Below are 17443 nucleotides of genomic sequence, written 5' to 3' on the forward strand. Positions count from 1 at the left end.
ACTTTGGATACAAAACTGGCTTAGTGGCAGAAGGCAGAGGGTGATGGTCGAAGGTTGTTTTTGTGACTGGAAGCCTGTGGCCAGTGGGGTACCACAGGGATCGGTGCTGGGTCCCTTGCTGTTTGTGGTCTACATTAACGACTTGGATATGAATGTAAAAGGTATGATCAGTAAGTTCGCTGATGATACAAAAATTGGTAGGGTGGTAAATAGCGAGGAGGATAGCCTCAGTCTGCAGGACGATATAGATGGGTTGGTCAGATGGGCGGAACAGTGGCAAATGGAATTTAACCCGGAAAAGTGTGAGGTGATGCACTTTGGAGGGACTAACAAGGCAAGGGAATACACAATGAATGGGAGGACCCTAGGCAAGACAGAGGGTCAGAGGGATCTTGGTGTGCAAGTTCACAGATCCCTGAAGGCGGCGGAACAGGTAGATAAGGTGGTAAAGAAGGCATATGGGATACTTGCCTTTATTAGCCGAGGCATAGAATATAAGAGCAAGGAGGTTATGATGGAGCTGTATAAAACACTGGTTAGGCCACAGCTGGAGTACTGTGTGCAGTTCTGGTCGCCACACTACAGGAAGGATGTGATCGCTTTGGAGAGGGTGCAGAGGAGATTCACCAGGATGTTACCAGGGCTGGAGCGCTTCAGCTATGAAGAGAGACTGGGAAGATTGGGTTTGTTTTCCTTGGAGCAGAGGAGGCTGAGGGGGGACATGATTGAGGTGTACAAAATTATGAGGGGCACAGATAGGATGGATACTAAGGAGCTTTTTCCCTTCGTTGAGGGTACTATAACAAGGGGACATAGATTCAAGGTAAAAGGCGGGAGGTTTAGAGGGGATTTGAGAAAGAACTTTTTCACCCAGAGGGTGGTTGGAGTCTGGAACTCACTGCCTGAAAGGGTTGTGGAGGCAGGAACCCTCACAACATTCAAGAAGCATTTGGATGAGCACTTGAAATGCCATAGCATACAAGGCTACGGACCAAATGCTGGAATATGGGATTAGAGTAGACAGGGCTGATGGCCGGCGCGGACACAATGGGCCGAAGGGCCTCTATCCGTGCTGTATAACTCTATGACTCTATGACATACCAGAATGCAATAAGGCCTACAGATGTTGCTAAAGAAAGGAATCATCGTGTGAGCAGAAATCAAGGACACAAGCAACTTGGCTAATATGCATGAACGTGGTTAAAACTCCTCTAAGTACAAGTGTGACCACTGTTGTAATATATTTTAGTGGCACTTTTGTCAGTGATTTTTTTTTTTAATATTCCTGTCCCTGGAATTGCCTGAAATTAATTCCGAAGGTAACTTTGGCAATGTTGTGTTTTTTTTTTAAAAAGTATTTTATGGGGACGTGGTAAAATCATAGAAATGTCACCATAGGTGGAGACCCATTCCGACCATTTTGCCTGTGTTAGTGCCACATAAAAGCTAATTATTGTAATCTTATTTCCTTTCTCTTCCTTCGTATCTTTTAAGTTTGTTCTTCATCTTTATTTAATTCACTGTTAAATGCTGTGATTGACTTGGCTTCAAAAGCCATTTGTGGAAAGCATTCTCTATTCTAATAACCCTTTGGTAGAAAAAAATCTTTTAACCTCCCAATTTATTCTAATACAAAGCTTACATTTATGCCCCCTGGTTACCAATCCACCGACCAGTGGAAATCATCTTTCACTATTCACCTTCTATTGACAGTGAATTAATCAAAAAGTACCAATCAATCAAAATCCTCAATTTTTCTTCAAAGCTACTATTTCTGAATCAGCAAGTAACACTAGATGACCCAATTGCTCAATTAATTTTTCCACAGTATTTTCAAATACTGTTTTCTTTCTTCACTCTGGTCCTTGGATATAGGTACACATAACTTTTCTAACATAAATGCATAAGAATTTATATAATTTTGAAAAAAGAAAAACACTTAATCCATGAAATTGTTTAATGTTAGAAATGCCTCCAAGAAGTTTCCTCCACATAGGCCTGTCCTTTTCTGTTTACAACCTGGGGCATGAATTGGAAATTTTACCTGGTTAGAGCTACGGGCAGATGATGTGTTAGAGAGAAGTGCATCGTAGGAGTTTTAGTTTTTCACTCTGCTCATGTGAAACTATAATACCCAGACAGGCTGATAATGCATCCAAGTGCTGGTCCTGACATTGAGGGGGACTGATAGTTGCACCTGGGTCAGAGGCATTTGATGCTGACCTTGGCTGGAGTCAGTTTGGTCTGTCAGCTAGGCCTGGACCATGATGAATCAGACCAACCTCTTCAGGAACTGACAATTCAAAGCTTGACTGTGGAAGAAAAACTTCCCTGGTCAACTAACTGGAGTTTTAGAAAGAACTACAAATTCACCATCTTATTCTATAAAAATAGAATAAGAAGGAAGGTTTTGACGACAGAATAATAACAAATCATATTTGCATCTTAAGCAAATACTGCAAATCTACCTGGGCAAGTAGAGAAAAAAACATTTTATAATGTAAATAACTAGCAATAAAAGACTGGGGAGAGAAGAACAAAGTTATTTGCATCTTTGCAAATAGTATTACAAATATTATATGTATGAGGCCTATATTTTTCAGTACCAGTAAGGTATGTAACATTTTTACTTTGCCAGTCATCTGTCTTGTCTTAATACATTTGCTGTATTGCAGCAATCAACGAACTGTTGTGTTTAGGCTGTGGCAGGACCACGGTAAACATCAGAAACTGCAATCCAAGTCTTGGATTACTCCTGAGCAACACCATGGGAAATCTGTCAACCTCTTGTCAAGGTTCATATCACCTCCTTACTTTATATTCAATGCCCCTATTTTTTTTTTAATTGCCTTTTGTATGGCTTTTGTGCTTTTAAAATGTGTGTACCTATGCTTCTGGATCTTTCTGTTCCTCCACTCAATGGAAAATTTTACCTTTTTAGAGTATATTTACATTCTCTCTCTCTCTCTCTCTCTCTCTCTTCCCCCCCCCCCCCAAACGTACTGTTCACATTTATTTATGTTGAATTGCATTTGCCACATATCTGCCTAACTCCTCTTGCAATCTCCTGCATTCTTCTCCACAGTTTCAAAATTAACAAATTTTGATATAATTCCTGCCCTTGTGCTGGTCCTTTTTGTGTATGTAGAGAACGAGAGATTCTAACACAAGATCCCTGGGGCATGCTACTAGCTATATTTTGGCAGTCCAAGAGCATTCATTTAGTCTTATTTTCTTTGCTTTTTATCCTTCAGCCATCCCTTTATCCTTGAATGCCATTAGCTTTAATTTATGCAACAAGTCCCTTATGTGGCAGCTTATCAAACACTTTTTGAAAATACAAATACATCACATTGAGTGCATTCTATAATTTTTCAAAGAATTCAATAGAAATAATCAAGCATGACATACCATTTACAAATCTGTGTTTACTGTCCTTGATTTGATCGTATTTTTCCAAGTGCTTAGTAATGTTAGCCCTTATGGTTTCTACCGGTTTTCTTACTACTGATGTGTGGTTAACAGGTCTGCAGTTAGGCCAGGTGGCCTATCTTGTTCTTTTTTGAACAGGGGTGTATAACCTTTGTCACCCTCCAGTCCTTTTGTATGTTTCCTGTTTCTAAAGAATTTTTAAAAATTGTGATTAGTGATGAAATATCAGATGTTCTAATGTGCTCCCTATTTGGAATGTAGGCTATCTGGGTCTGTTGACTTATCAAAGCCCCATTTACCCCTTCATTGCCATTTCTTTTTTATTATACATATATTAGTTGTTCCTCCATATTCTCCTCAAGGACCCCTTCCTTTATTCATTTTTGTAAATACAGAAGCAAAATGCTTGTTAAGAATCTCTACTATTTTATTCTGTATTATAAGATCGCTGCCTTCATCCTTTAGTGGCCAAACCTTTTATTTGATTAACCCTGGCTTGTATTCTTTACGTTGAGCATCAGTCTTTTTTCATTCTCGTTTAGCTATTCTAATTTCCTTTTCATGCATTTCTTTTCTGCTAATTCTCCTGGTTTTCTTTCGTATTATTAGCTATAATTTTATTGCATGCCTCCATTTTAGATTTTATTTTGACCATAGAACTCTGACCTTTGATGTAGGTCCTTTACTCCTAGTTGGGATATTTTTAGGCTTAACCATATCCATCTCCTTGTTGAATATTTCTCACTGTGGCCTCCTGTTTTACCTGCCAACTTTTTTTTCCAATTAATTTTTTTTCATCCAATATTATCCTTCTAAAATTTGCTTTTCCCCAGTCCTAAAAGTTATCTTACTTTCAGGTTGTTAGATGTTTATTTTAAAACTCCATCTTCTTTCATTTCTTTTCTCTTTCCCCTTCATCTTAAAGGCTTCCCTGTATCAAGCACCATTGAGCTAGGAGGTGCACCAGACCAGACTCACCCAATGATCATTGCTGTGTTTCCCTACCTCGCCCCCTCCCCAATTACCTCACTTGGTGCAAGTATTTGCCTTCACCTTTTGCCTCTCCCAAAATATGGCTGAAATCTGGAGTTGACGATGGGAATGGAGAGGGATTTAATCATTAATATTTACACGTTTGCACGACAACCATGCAGTGGAAATCAAATGAAAGTATAGTATTTAGAAATGTTGCAATTTCAAACTAATTTTATCTTTCCATTAGAATGTCAGCTGATGAAGACAGAGCGACCAAAATCAAACACATTTATCATTCGGTGTCTCCAGTGGACCACAGTAATTGAAAGAACATTTCATGTTGATACCCCAGAGGAACGGTATGTCTGATTAAAGGATGTGTATGTGGGGGAAGGATGAAAAAAAATTTTACAACACAAAAATGTTAACGTAACAAAATGAATTAATACATGTCCAAGGTATTATTTCCATATTCTTAAAAATTATTTGACTACTGAAATGTTTTAACTCAAATGTTTTTAAAGAAGAAAGTAGTCTAGTGCAGCCATTAGTATTTTGTTTGTGTCTTTCAAAAATGTGCCTTATTCTTGGAGCCTTTACTTCCATCTTCCAGGCTTTTAAATCTAAGGACTTAGTGGCCCTTATCAAAGTCATAATTGACATCCTATGTGACTGTGACCATGGTAAACTATTCTTCCTTGTCCTTCTCTACCTGTCTGCAGCCTTTGACATGGGTTGACCACACCATCCTCCTCCAACGCCTTGCGTCCTTCGTCCAGCTGGTGGGACTGCGCTCGCCTGGTTCTATTCTTATCTATTCAGTCATAGTCAGAGAATCACCTGCAATGGCTTCTCTTCCCGCTCCCGTACAGTTATCTCTGGGGTCCCCCCAGGATCTGTCCTTGACCCCCTCCTATTTTTCATCTACATGCTGCCCCTCGATGACATTGTCCGAAAACACAAGGTCAGATTCCACATATACGTTGACGACACCCAGCTCTACCTCACCACCACTTCTCTTGACCTCCCTCCACACACCCCCCCCCTCCCCCAGCTGTCTCTCATTTGTCACACTGCTTGTCCGACATCCAGTACTGGATGAGCAAAAATTTCCTCCAACGAAATATTTGGAAGACCAAGCCATTGTCTTTGATCCGCACCACAAACTCCTTTCCCTAGCCATTGTCTCCATCGCTCTCCCTGGCCACTATCTCTAAGGCTGCACCAGACCTTTTGCAACCCCGGCATCCTATTTGACCCTGAGCTGAGCTTCCGACCACATATCTGCTCCATCACCAAGAGTGCCTACTTCCACCTCCGTAATATTGCCTGTCTCCGCCTCTGCCTAAGTTCATCTGCTGCTGAAACCCTCATCCATGCATTTGTTACCATTGGAATATTCCAATGCTCTCCTGGCTGGCCTCCCATCTTGCACCCTCCATGAACTGGAGCTCATCCAAAAGTCTGCTGCTCGTATCCTAACTCGCACCAAGTCCCGTTCTCCCATTACCTCTTTGCTCGCTGACCTATATTTGCTCCCAGTCCAGGAACGTCTTAATTTTAAAATTCTCATCCTTGTTTTCAAATCCCTCCATGGCCTCACCCCTCCTTATCTCTGTAACCTCCTTCAGCCCTACAACCCTCCGAGATGTTTGCACTCCAATTCTTGCCTCTTGTGCATCCCAAATTTTAATCGCTCGACCATTGGTGCTGTGCCTTCAGCTGCCTAGGCCCTAAGTGCTGGAATTCCCTCCCTAAAACTCTCCACCTCTCTATCTCTCTCTCTCCTCCTTTAAGACACTCCTTAAAACCTACTTCTTTGATCAAGCTTTCCTGTGCTAATATCTCCTTTATGTGGCTCGGTGTCAAATTTTGTTTATTAATGCCCCTGTGAAGCGCCTTTGGACGTTTCACTACATTAAAGGCGCTAAATAAATGCGAGTAGTTGATGTTTGTTTGTGCATATGGTCTTCAACAATACAACTGAGAGGTTATGAAGAAAGGTTGAAAAATTAAGGCTTTTTTTAAAAACTGGAACAGAAAAGGTTAAGGGGGTCTGATAGAGATTTTCAAAACTGTGAAAGATTTTGAAAGGATAAATTGGTAACAAGAAGGTATTATCACTAGAAGAATAAAGGGGAAGGTTGGAAGATTTTTTTTCACATTATTAGAATATGGAATAATTTGCCTCAAATGACTTGAGGTAGAGACGGTAACACAATTTAAAAGGGAATTTGTAAAAGGAAAATAATAAAGGATACAGGAAAAGGGCAAGGAAGTGGTATTAGAGTAGACAGCTCCAGTATGGAAGATCTAGCATTAGTATGAGTGTGATGGGCTGAATGGCCACCTTCTGTGCTGTAATTTCTATAAACCAGTTACCTGTTCTGTTCCAGTGCTATTGCAGGTTTTTCTAGCCACTGTTTTTCCACCTTTTGACTTTGTGTCTTTGTCTTCTGTTGAAATGTTCAGTTTACAGTTCTTATAATTTTATGCACTGTATTCTATTAATAACATGGTGTAGGTACTTAAAATGTACATAAGAGGAAAAATTAAAAATCAAACTGTACGCATTGTGAACCCAAAGGCTGATTTTTAATTTCTTTGTGTGTTGCAAGAGGGTGATTCAGTGTTTCTGTTTGTTCCCCCAGTAACTGTTGCTGTTAGTGACATTTGTGGTGATATCCCAACAGCAGCACTCTTTGAAACATGGGCATGCAGCCACTGAGTTAGATAAAGGGAAAGTAGCTGTGCCCTGTATACAATACAGTGGTTTCTACCAAGGGCAAGAGTACTGGGTACCTTCCTTGATCCTGTTTAGCCCTTTACAGGTTGGGGAATGCATTTCACGTAGATATTGAAACTGCATTTTGGAGATGGCAGGAAAAAAAGAGACCTCACCATTTGATTAGAAGAAAGAAAGGGGAGGTGAGAAAGTAAAGATGGATAATAAAGAAAAGGGAACAGTGGAAACCAAGGAAGGAAAAGGTGTGATGGGGAAAGACTTAAATAACAAAGAAGGGAAACTGGGGAAAGAAGAATAATGTTTGTCTTTTTCTGTGGGTTTCTTGCTAGAGTTGACAACTATATCAGGCAATAAGTGTTTTGTTTTACATCAGCTTTAATGTATTTTAATGCTGGTGAGTTTTGTGGCTGGCTGTCAAATCCCTCCATGGCCTCACCCCTCCCTATCTCTGTAACCTCCTCCAGTCTTACAACCCTCCAATTCTGGCCCCGATTTTCTTTGCTCCACTATTGCCAGCCGTGCCTTTGGCTGCCTAGGCCCTAAGCTCTGGAATTCCCTCCCTAAGCCTCTCTGCTTCTTTACCTCTCCCTCCTCCTTTATGACGTTCCTTAAAACCTACCTCTTTCACCTGTCCTAATATCTCCTTATTGACTCCTCAGTATCAAATTTTGTTTTATAACACTCCTGTAAAATGTCTTGGGACATTTTACTACGTTAAAGGCACTATATAAGTGCAAGTTGTTGTTGTTTTATACAATCTACAGTGGTTTAATGTGGATGTGAATCAAATCTAATATTGATGACAGTGGCGGAGGAAATGTACCTGTCCCTAATGGCCTAGCAAAGTAGAGATCCATTTGTTTTAATCAGTTCTAGGTATCATCCATTAATGATTGGTATAGGAGTGCTTATAATTTGTATGACCTGGAAACTTCTAATGTAGAAGCTACAGTAATTCCACTTTTCAAAACACTTTGCAATTAGGGGAAAGCTGTACAATTGGTAGAATTGTGCTGTTTAGCTACTGATTTTTTTTCCTGAAATACAAGATGAAACTTTGTGACTGACAGTTTAATAAAAATAATGTCTGTTACAGATATAAGCATTTCTCTAAAAACTAGATTATTAAACACATTTGAGAAGCTTAGTTTTGCAATAATTGAACTGTAATTTTTCTTGTCTGCTACTTTTATGTATATAAGATGAGGTTTACAATGATTATTTTTGGTTACAACCTTACAGGGAAAAATGGACAAAAGCCATCCAAACAGTAGCAGATAACCTTAAGCAAGAGGAGGAGATCATGGACTACCATCCAGAGTCTCCAAGTGATAATTCATGGACAGAAGGCATGGACATTTCTCACACTAAACCAAAACACAAAGTGGTAGGATATCTTACTCACATATATGCAAGCACCAAATATATAATAACTTTCATTATTTATTAGAATGGCTTATTTTTGGTATTTTGAAGAACATGTTTGAGAAATACCCCATAGATTAGAAATTACTGTTGGTGATAATGGCAGATAATTACTTAATGCATTGACATGATCTCCCTCTGTCCACTATTTTAACAACTCGGTAAAAATAGACAGAGAAGTGTCATCCAAATACATTAAACATCCATTAGTATTATCACTAATTTACAGCCGTATGTCTCTTTTATGATTGTGTGTGTGTGTGTGTGTGTGTGTGTGTGGGGGGGGGGCGGGGAGAAGGTAGGTGTTCTGATTACTGAGATTCAATAAGTTCATAAGCACAACGTCATGCTTAGCAATCAGAATTTCTATTAAGGTGACAAGGGTCAGTCTGTGGTTGGTTGTCAAAATGAAATTCATAGCTAGTCAATTCACTGACACAAGTTACATGCAGTGTTTGCCCAACTATTATGTCATCATGGAACCTTTTTCATTTATTGCAGTCACAATCAACCATAATATATTTGTTTATAGCATAAACGTTTCTGATAAACTGGAACATTTGAACATGTAAAAATCTCTCTTTCCAACCACGCCCCCATCACCACTCAGCTGAAGATGATTGAGTGGGATCCACTTGCCTTATGATGAGGAGTCAGAGACCCCAGGTGGTAAATTGTGCAGTTATATTCAGTAGAAACATGGAAAATCTCAAAGCTGGAAGAGGCTATAGATCCATCTAGTCCACCTTCCTACTGTCTTAGCAGTTCTATCTGATGGTACGTTTCTCCTTTTTTTCGCTTCCGGTGTTTCCTTTCATCTCGTTCCCACTCTGGTGTTTTGTTTTTTTAACTTCAGCTCTGTTTTTGTCAGTTCTGCACCCAGTGTTTGTGTTTATTTCACTCCTGCTCCATCTCTGGTGGTTTCTTTTTTAGCTCCTTCCTGGCTGTTTGTGGTTTTTAGTCTCACTCCCAGTGTCTTTTAGTCCTGTAGCCTCTCTGGTGATTTTTATCTTTTAACTCCTGGTCCAGGTGATTTTTAATCTGGCTCCTGCTTCATGTATTTTTAAGAACAGCTTTGCGATTCCTTTTTAGTCCTGCTCCCAGTCTGGTACTTTCAAAATGCCCAATCCCAGGGTTTGTGTTTTTCTTGGTTCCATTCGTAGTGCTTGTTTTTTTTTAAGTCCACACACCTTGAAACCCCCAATACTTCCAAATCCCAAATATCCTCTCCATTATTTTATAAATATATATATTTTTTTAACTTTTCTCCATATCTGTCCTTCAGTATTATCTTTCACAATATAATTATGGATGAAAATGGCCATTCAGCCCATCTTAGTACATTCAGAATGACCTCAAAGTTCCCCATTGCAGCATCTAATTTGTTCTTAAATTATTCCAAGGTTTGTGCTTACATCATAACTGCCCAACTTCCTTTTTCCTCTTCCATCAACCTATTCTGTGCTCACCACTCAGAACCACCAAACTTCCTGGAACTGATAGCCTATCCTCTTCCTTCATTCCTTTCACACCTCCCTGCCACTCAACTTTCACCACCCATTCACCATCACCAATCTCCCCACAGCCACAGTGTTACCTCTCTTCCTCTAACTTTCTATTCCTCCCCACCATTCCACCCAATCTTCAACTTCACACTTGCATAACCAACTCCAACATGATTTCTTCCTCTTAGAAAACAAGTTTTCCACTTAAGGACTCCACTCCAACTTTGTGCCTTGTGACACATTCACTTTCACATACTCACTTGGATAAACATAACCTTCCAGCCAACACAGAAACTGACATTAGCGCAGGTACAAAAGTTTACAAATATTTTGACTCTATATCTGTATACAGAATACTCTATATACAATCAAATCGAATATAAATAAAAGAAACTAACAAAATGAGGATTTGGAGTCGGGATAATTGGACAGGGTGCAGAAATGTAATTCAGTCTCCATTTTAAAGTCATGGATCCCTGTTGTTATTTTTATATTTCCATTGTAAATTCCTATGCACTGGAAACTGCCAGTGGGAACTCGTCGAGCTATAATTACACCCTCCCGCCAGTAGTTTCCATTTTAAATGTGGATGTAGGAATTTATAATGGGAAAATGTAGATGGGAAGTGTGTACAGATGTAAGATTTTTAATCTCAAATATCTTGCATCTAAACGCATTTACTCTGTGCATGACTTGACTTCCTGTAGTCACATTTTTGTCTCACTTTCTGTGTCACTTTTTCCTAATATAAGTTCCTATGTCCACATTTATAGCTGTTTTTCCCAAGTGAACGTGTTGATGTATAATTACATGATTTAGCCACTGGGTGGTTATGGAGCAAATTTGGAATCTCCTTGGGGGGAGTTTTCACATTCGTGGTGGCAGAAAACTGGCGGTAGCAGATTGGCCGTCCATTATACACTCTGCCCGATTTAAATCGGATGGGGTGTGTAATGGGCAGCTTATCTGCTACTGCTGGTTTCCCACCACCGCCGAAAGTGAAAATCACTCCCACTGTCTCGGGTCAGCCACCACTTTGATTTTTTTTTCCCCCAAGCAATTTTCCTCCTTGGGTTAGTTTAATTTGAACTGAATTTCAAAACATTTTACGTTTTAATTTTAAAATATAACTTTCTTCTAGGGTTTGCTGTCCCTGCAGCTCTTTCAGCCAAGTAGCGCTGCTCCAGGGTGACAGAGCTCCCGCTCTGGGCCCTGGCCTATTGTTATCAAATCATGAGCGATGTCACAGAAGATACATTAGTAATTATTAAAAATAGATGTCAACATATTCAGATGTCACTGTTACAGATGCAATACAATCTTAAAATATTTGGGTGCTTCTCAGCTGCAACCTGAAACTACTGTTAGTTAGCACAGGCATGTGCAATTCCATGAGAAATCCACTAGTATAGTCTAATAAAACCGTTCATATGCGGTCCTGAATAAATTGTAATAAAAATCTTTCTGTAGTAACTGAAATATGACCCTGAAATTGTATGAGTACAGTGGGACTATGTTTCTTTTCTGTTCGACAGTTTGTGGTTGTTATTTGGTGTGTTACAGACTATGCATAATTTTGAAAACTTAAAACTCCTTGGAAAAGGCACATTTGGAAAGGTGATTCTAGTAAAAGAAAAAGCCACTGGATGGTATTATGCTATGAAGATTCTTAAAAAAGAAGTAATTGTAGCAAAGGTAAGTTTTCAAAAGTTCATTGACAGCGCTGTTGCAAAATGGCTTTATTGACTGTTTTTGCTAGAACCTTTTTTATAAAGCATTCTGTTCAATCAACATCTGTTGTTTGTATTGAAATTCAGTTCTATTATTGTTGTATTGGTTTTCTAAGTCTGTAACATTTTATCTTTTATGCAGGATGAAGTAGCACACACTGTGACAGAAAACAGAGTGTTACAAAATTCTAGGCATCCATTCTTAACTGTAAGTACTCATTCAAAAGACTTCAGTAAATATCAAGTACCTATTATGTCACAACATCTCACAGATTCACACAATACATCAGATTTGTTACTTTTGTAAAATTTTGAAAAGTTACACAATTTTTAATTTGAACAGTCTCTCTTTCTCTTGTTCATATTGAGAATGTTCTTAAAACAAATTGCTCAAAATGAGTTTTTGAAAATTGCGTAGGTTTTTTTTTAGTTTTTGGTTCCTGAAGTGCACTTTCATTCCTAGTTCAATTTGATATTTCTCCATCATCAACTTTTGCTAAAAGTGAAAACAGTTTGCCAGACATGGCAGTGTAGCCTTGCTGCACGTTGCTGTGAGAGCAGTTTCAAGTTCCAGACATTTGATTCCACCAGACAGAAGTCCTGAGGTGTGAGCTAGGTTATGAAGTGGAACATCTCCGAGCCTTAGTGCTCCACCCTGATGGGGAGAAAGAAATTGACCTTTTTCATCTGACCTGGCCACAATTAAACAATGTGACCACATCCCAGATATTGAACGTGGTAAATATAATTGGTAAATAAATTGGTTCTTTGACCTTATTCTTCAAATCCTGTCTCATTTTATTTTGTGCTCTTAGAGAGTCCCAAAAACATACTTTTTCAACAGTTACAATGCTTCGCTCCAAGGACTATGTTGTAATCATGGTGTGGAGCATATTTGAAAATAAATTCATGCAATGTGTACAATGAAATTAAAGGCCAAGTAATAGATTTCCACTTACCTTCATTATCATGGTTACTCCTATATTTCAAATCATGTATTCAGTGCTACAGTGAAACTGCGACTGTAAATACTATATAAAAAGATTCAGGGATTTTAGTAGATTGACTTTTTTTGTCTGTGGCGGTGAATTTTTTGCAACTGGTAAATTTTTTTAAAATGCCAATAATATCAATACATTTTCAGTGAAAGTTTTGCATATGTTATATAAATGCATCTGCATTTTTAAAAATTGTTTATGTTTAAACAAGTATAAGTTGCATCTTGTATCTTGCACAATATTTGTGAAAATAATATTTGCAGTAACAAGATATTTTTATATTCTTCATATGTGAACTAGTTAATAAATTGTGTATTGTACATACTAAGGAGTTCCTTCTTGGCTTATCTATGTACGTATGGAATTCTAGTCCATGGCCTCTTTAAAAACATTCCATGAATTGTTTTAACATTGTTGCTACATCACAGTTTACCTGAGAATTAGGGTGGAGTTTATACTGTTTCTTGTTTCTAGCAAAAATAAAACCAGTAAAACCAGAAAAGAGTGCTTGATATGTATTATCCTGTATTCAGTAACCCACATATGACTGCTGCTGGAATCCACCCTAACCAGTGGTAGCTTTTCTTTAAAATCAGAATTTTTATTTGCTGTGAGTGGCCGAGGTGATTTAAAAAAAAAATCGCAACCTAACCTAGTTATTCATTGAGGGAATTTTTAAACTAATGAAATAGTTTAGTTCTGTTTCTGATTAAGTTTCTTTTTTATTTTAAAGGCTCTGAAGTATTCTTTTCAGACAAATGATCGTTTATGTTTTGTTATGGATTACGCGAATGGAGGAGAGGTAAGGAAGATATTGAACAATGGCATCTGGAGATTTTCATAGAATCATAGAACGATACAGCGCAGAAGGGGGCCATTCAGCCCATCATGCCTGTGCCAGCTCCTTCAAAGAGCTATCCAAATTTTTCTCATTGAAGTATTTATCCAATTTTCTTTGAAAGTTATTAATGAATGCCTTTCAGGCAGTGCATTCCAGATCATAACTCGCTGTGATTTAAAAAAAAATTCCCCTCATCTCGCCTCTGGTTCTTTTGCCAATTACCTTAAATCTGTGTCCTCTGGTAACCAGCCCTTCTGCCACTGGAAACAGAGTAAAAAAGGAGAAATTATCAAAACCGTTCATAATTTTGAACACCTCTGTCAAATCTCCCCTTAACCTTCTCTGCTGTAAGGAGAATGATCCCAGCTTCTCCAGTCTATCCATATAACAGAAGTCCCTCATCCCTGGTACCATTCTCGTAAATCTCCTCTGCACCCTCTTTAAGGTCTTGTCATCCTTCCTAAAGTGTGGTGCCCAGAATTGGATGCAATACTCTTTTTTTCCTCTTGCAAATTCCAATCAATTCCAAAATTGTTTCTCTTCCAATTTTCTTTCCTTATCTACCATTTTTAGGGTGTTGACTCCTTGCTGGGTGCAGTTTCATTTCTGATGTGGTGAGTGTCACAGCTATTTGACCATTGGGCCGGCATCACTGCTGAATCCTCATTCAACAGTGCTTCTACCTGGAGTCACTGGATGATGATCAGCAGTGGGAAGCCTAATGTTTTTTTCCCCTCCTTCCTAACCCAGGGGTGCTGAAGCCAATTGTAACATCCCTACCACCACTCTGGTTGAAATGAGCTAACTCAGCACAGACGGACATTGAATCTGAGTCTGATCTTCCTGGCCCACATGGCTCAGCTACCCACTGGGCAAACTCTCTGAGTAACTTGTGATCGAAACATGAGTGAAACTAAATATTTTAAATGATTCCTTGTGCTTGTTTTTATTTCAGTTATTCTTTCACTTATCAAGAGAACGTGTCTTTTCTGAGGACCGTGCCCGTTTTTATGGAGCAGAGATTGTGTCTGCCTTGGATTATCTTCATTCTGAGAAGAATGTCGTATATAGAGATCTTAAGGTAGGAAAGACATACTGTATTGTACTGCCTCCTTTGTCTGCAGTAAACTGTTAATTTATATAATTAGAAGATATGTTAGTATAATATGATAAATATCTATCTGTGAATTTAAACATCAAAACTTCCCAAGAGGGGGATACTGAATCACTCAAAAGATTTTTGGTCATTAAATTGTCGAGATATTTGTCATGATGTTTCCCCTATATATGTGAGAATTAATTTACCAGTATAAGCAGAATAATAGTGACTGACTGTTATATACTCTGTGCTGTTGCTTAATTTTGTTTAGTTGGAAAACCTTATGCTAGACAATGATGGTCACGTTAAGATAACTGACTTTGGGCTTTGCAAAGAAGGTATCAAGGACGGAGCAACTATGAGGACATTTTGTGGAACTCCTGAGTATCTTGCACCAGAGGTTTGTTATTTTATTTTATTGCTCACATTTTTTTTTGCTGTGTGAATACTTGTGCTCTGCCAGGTGAGGAATTTTAGCTTCCATTGTTGGCATCAAACACTGTCAGGTCAGATACAGTACAGCCAGATGTTGTGCAAAAGTGTCTCTGCTGTATCTCAACAGTGCGACTTTAGTTCATTCTCAAAGCAACCATCCTCATGGTCTGTCTCAGTGAGGTTGTCACTTTAGTGCCGATTTGCACTGCTGCCTGGTCAGTTTTATCTTGTGGATCTGAACTTAGCAGGAACTATTATAACTGTTCAAACTCATTTCACTTACTATGAGTAAGAGGAGATTTTCATCCCATAAGTGTGGTTTGGGCATTGCACCACCCAATCCCAGGTGTGTAATACACAGAATGGTTTCACCATGTTTCAGTACAGTACTGAGGGAATGCTACACTGTCGGAGGTGCCGTCTTTCATATGAGACGTTAGACCAAGGCCCCATCCTCCCTCTCAGGTGGACATATACGATTCCATGACACTATTTCAAGATGAGCAGGGGAATTTTCCCTCAAACATCATCACTTTAAAAAAAAAAAGATTATATGGTCATGTATCTTTGTAAAGCGCTTTGGGACGTCCTAGTCATAGAGTCATAGAGTTATACAGCACGGATAGAGGCCCTTCGGCCCATCGTGTCCGCGCCGGCCATCAGCCCTGTCTACTCTAATCCCATATTCCAGCATTTGGTCCGTAGCCTTGTATGCTATGGCATTTCAAGTGCTCATCCAAATGCTTCTTGAATGTTGAGGGTTCCTGCCTCCACAACCCTTTCAGGCAGTGAGTTCCAGACTCCAACCACCCTCTGGGTGAAAAAGTTCTTTCTCAAATCCCCTCTAAACCTCCCGCCTTTTACCTTGAATCTATGTCCCCTTGTTATAGTACCCTCAACGAAGGGAAAAAGCTCCTTAGTATCCATCCTATCTGTGCCCCTCATAATTTTGTACACCTCAATCATGTCCCCCCTCAGCCTCCTCTGCTCCAAGGAAAACAAACCCAATCTTCCCAGTCTCTCTTCATAGCTGAAGCGCTCCAGCCCTGGTAACATCCTGGTGAATCTCCTCTGCACCCTCTCCAAAGCGATCACATCCTTCCTGTAGTGTGGCGACCAGAACTGCACACAGTACTCCAGCTGTGGCCTAACCAGTGTTTTATACAGCTCCATCATAACCTCCTTGCTCTTATATTCTATGCCTCGGCTAATAAAGGCAAGTATCCCATATGCCTTCTTTACCACCTTATCTACCTGTTCCGCCGCCTTCAGGGATCTGTGAACTTGCACACCAAGATCCCTCTGACCCTCTGTCTTGCCTAGGGTCCTCCCATTCATTGTGTATTCCCTTGCCTTGTTAGTCCCTCCAAAGTGCATCACCTCACACTTTTCCGGGTTAAATTCCATTTGCCACTGTTCCGCCCATCTGACCAACCCATCTATATCGTCCTGCAGACTGAGGCTATCCTCCTCGCTATTTACCACCCTACCAATTTTTGTATCATCAGCGAACTTACTGATCATACCTTTTACATTCATATCCAAGTCATTAATGTAGACCACAAACAGCAAGGGACCCAGCACCGATCCCTGTGGTACCCCACTGGCCACAGGCTTCCAGTCACAAAAACAACCTTCGACCATCACCCTCTGCCTTCTGCCACTAAGCCAGTTTTGTATCCAAAGTGCCAAGGCACCCTGGATTCCATGGGCTCGTACCTTCTTGACCAGTCTCCTGTGGGGGACTTTATCGAAGGCCTTACTGAAATCCATGTATACCACATCCACTGCGTTACCCTCATCCACACGCCTAGTCACCCCCTCAAAAAATTCAATCAAATTAGTCAGACATGATCTTCCCTTGACAAAGCCATGTTGACTATCCCTGATTAATCCTTGCTTCTCCAAGTGGAGACTAATTTTGTCCTTCAGAATTTTTTCCAATAATTTTCCTACCACTGATGTTAGGCTCACTGGCCTGTAGTTCCCCGGTTTTTCCCTACTCCCCTTCTTGAATAATGGTATTACATTAGCGGTTCTCCAGTCCTCTGGCACATCCCCTGTGGCCAGAGAGGTTCTGAATATATGTGTCAGAGCCCCCGCAATCTCCTCCTTTGCCTCACACAGTAGCCTGGGATACATTTCGTCCGGGCCTGGGGATTTATCCATTTTTAGGCCTGCTAAAACCGCCAATACCTCCTCCCGCTCGATGTTAATATGTTCGAGTATACCACAGTCCTGAGGTCGTGAAAGGTGC

The 17443-nt window shown here is 39.8% G+C and overlaps 1 protein-coding gene across 5 annotated transcripts in view; it reads left to right on the forward strand.

Annotated features, from left to right (window-relative positions):
• Positions 1–17443, forward strand: part of akt1 (v-akt murine thymoma viral oncogene homolog 1) — a 95483-nt gene that overhangs the window by 56870 nt on the left and 21170 nt on the right. For 3 of the 5 annotated variants that reach the window (XM_067991685.1, XM_067991686.1, XM_067991689.1), the window contains 8 exons: positions 2676–2795; positions 4655–4766; positions 8396–8540; positions 11647–11778; positions 11956–12021; positions 13545–13613; positions 14608–14733; positions 15023–15151. In XM_067991685.1, coding sequence (XP_067847786.1) covers positions 2676–2795; positions 4655–4766; positions 8396–8540; positions 11647–11778; positions 11956–12021; positions 13545–13613; positions 14608–14733; positions 15023–15151 — 899 coding nt within the window. The remainder of the gene's footprint in view (positions 1–2675; positions 2796–4654; positions 4767–8395; positions 8541–11646; positions 11779–11955; positions 12022–13544; positions 13614–14607; positions 14734–15022; positions 15152–17443) is intronic. The other 2 variants (XM_067991687.1, XM_067991688.1) reach the window with 1 other exon arrangement.

This window comes from Heptranchias perlo, chromosome 10 (genome assembly GCF_035084215.1).
Source record: "Heptranchias perlo isolate sHepPer1 chromosome 10, sHepPer1.hap1, whole genome shotgun sequence".
Classification (NCBI taxonomy): Eukaryota; Metazoa; Chordata; class Chondrichthyes; order Hexanchiformes; family Hexanchidae; genus Heptranchias; species Heptranchias perlo.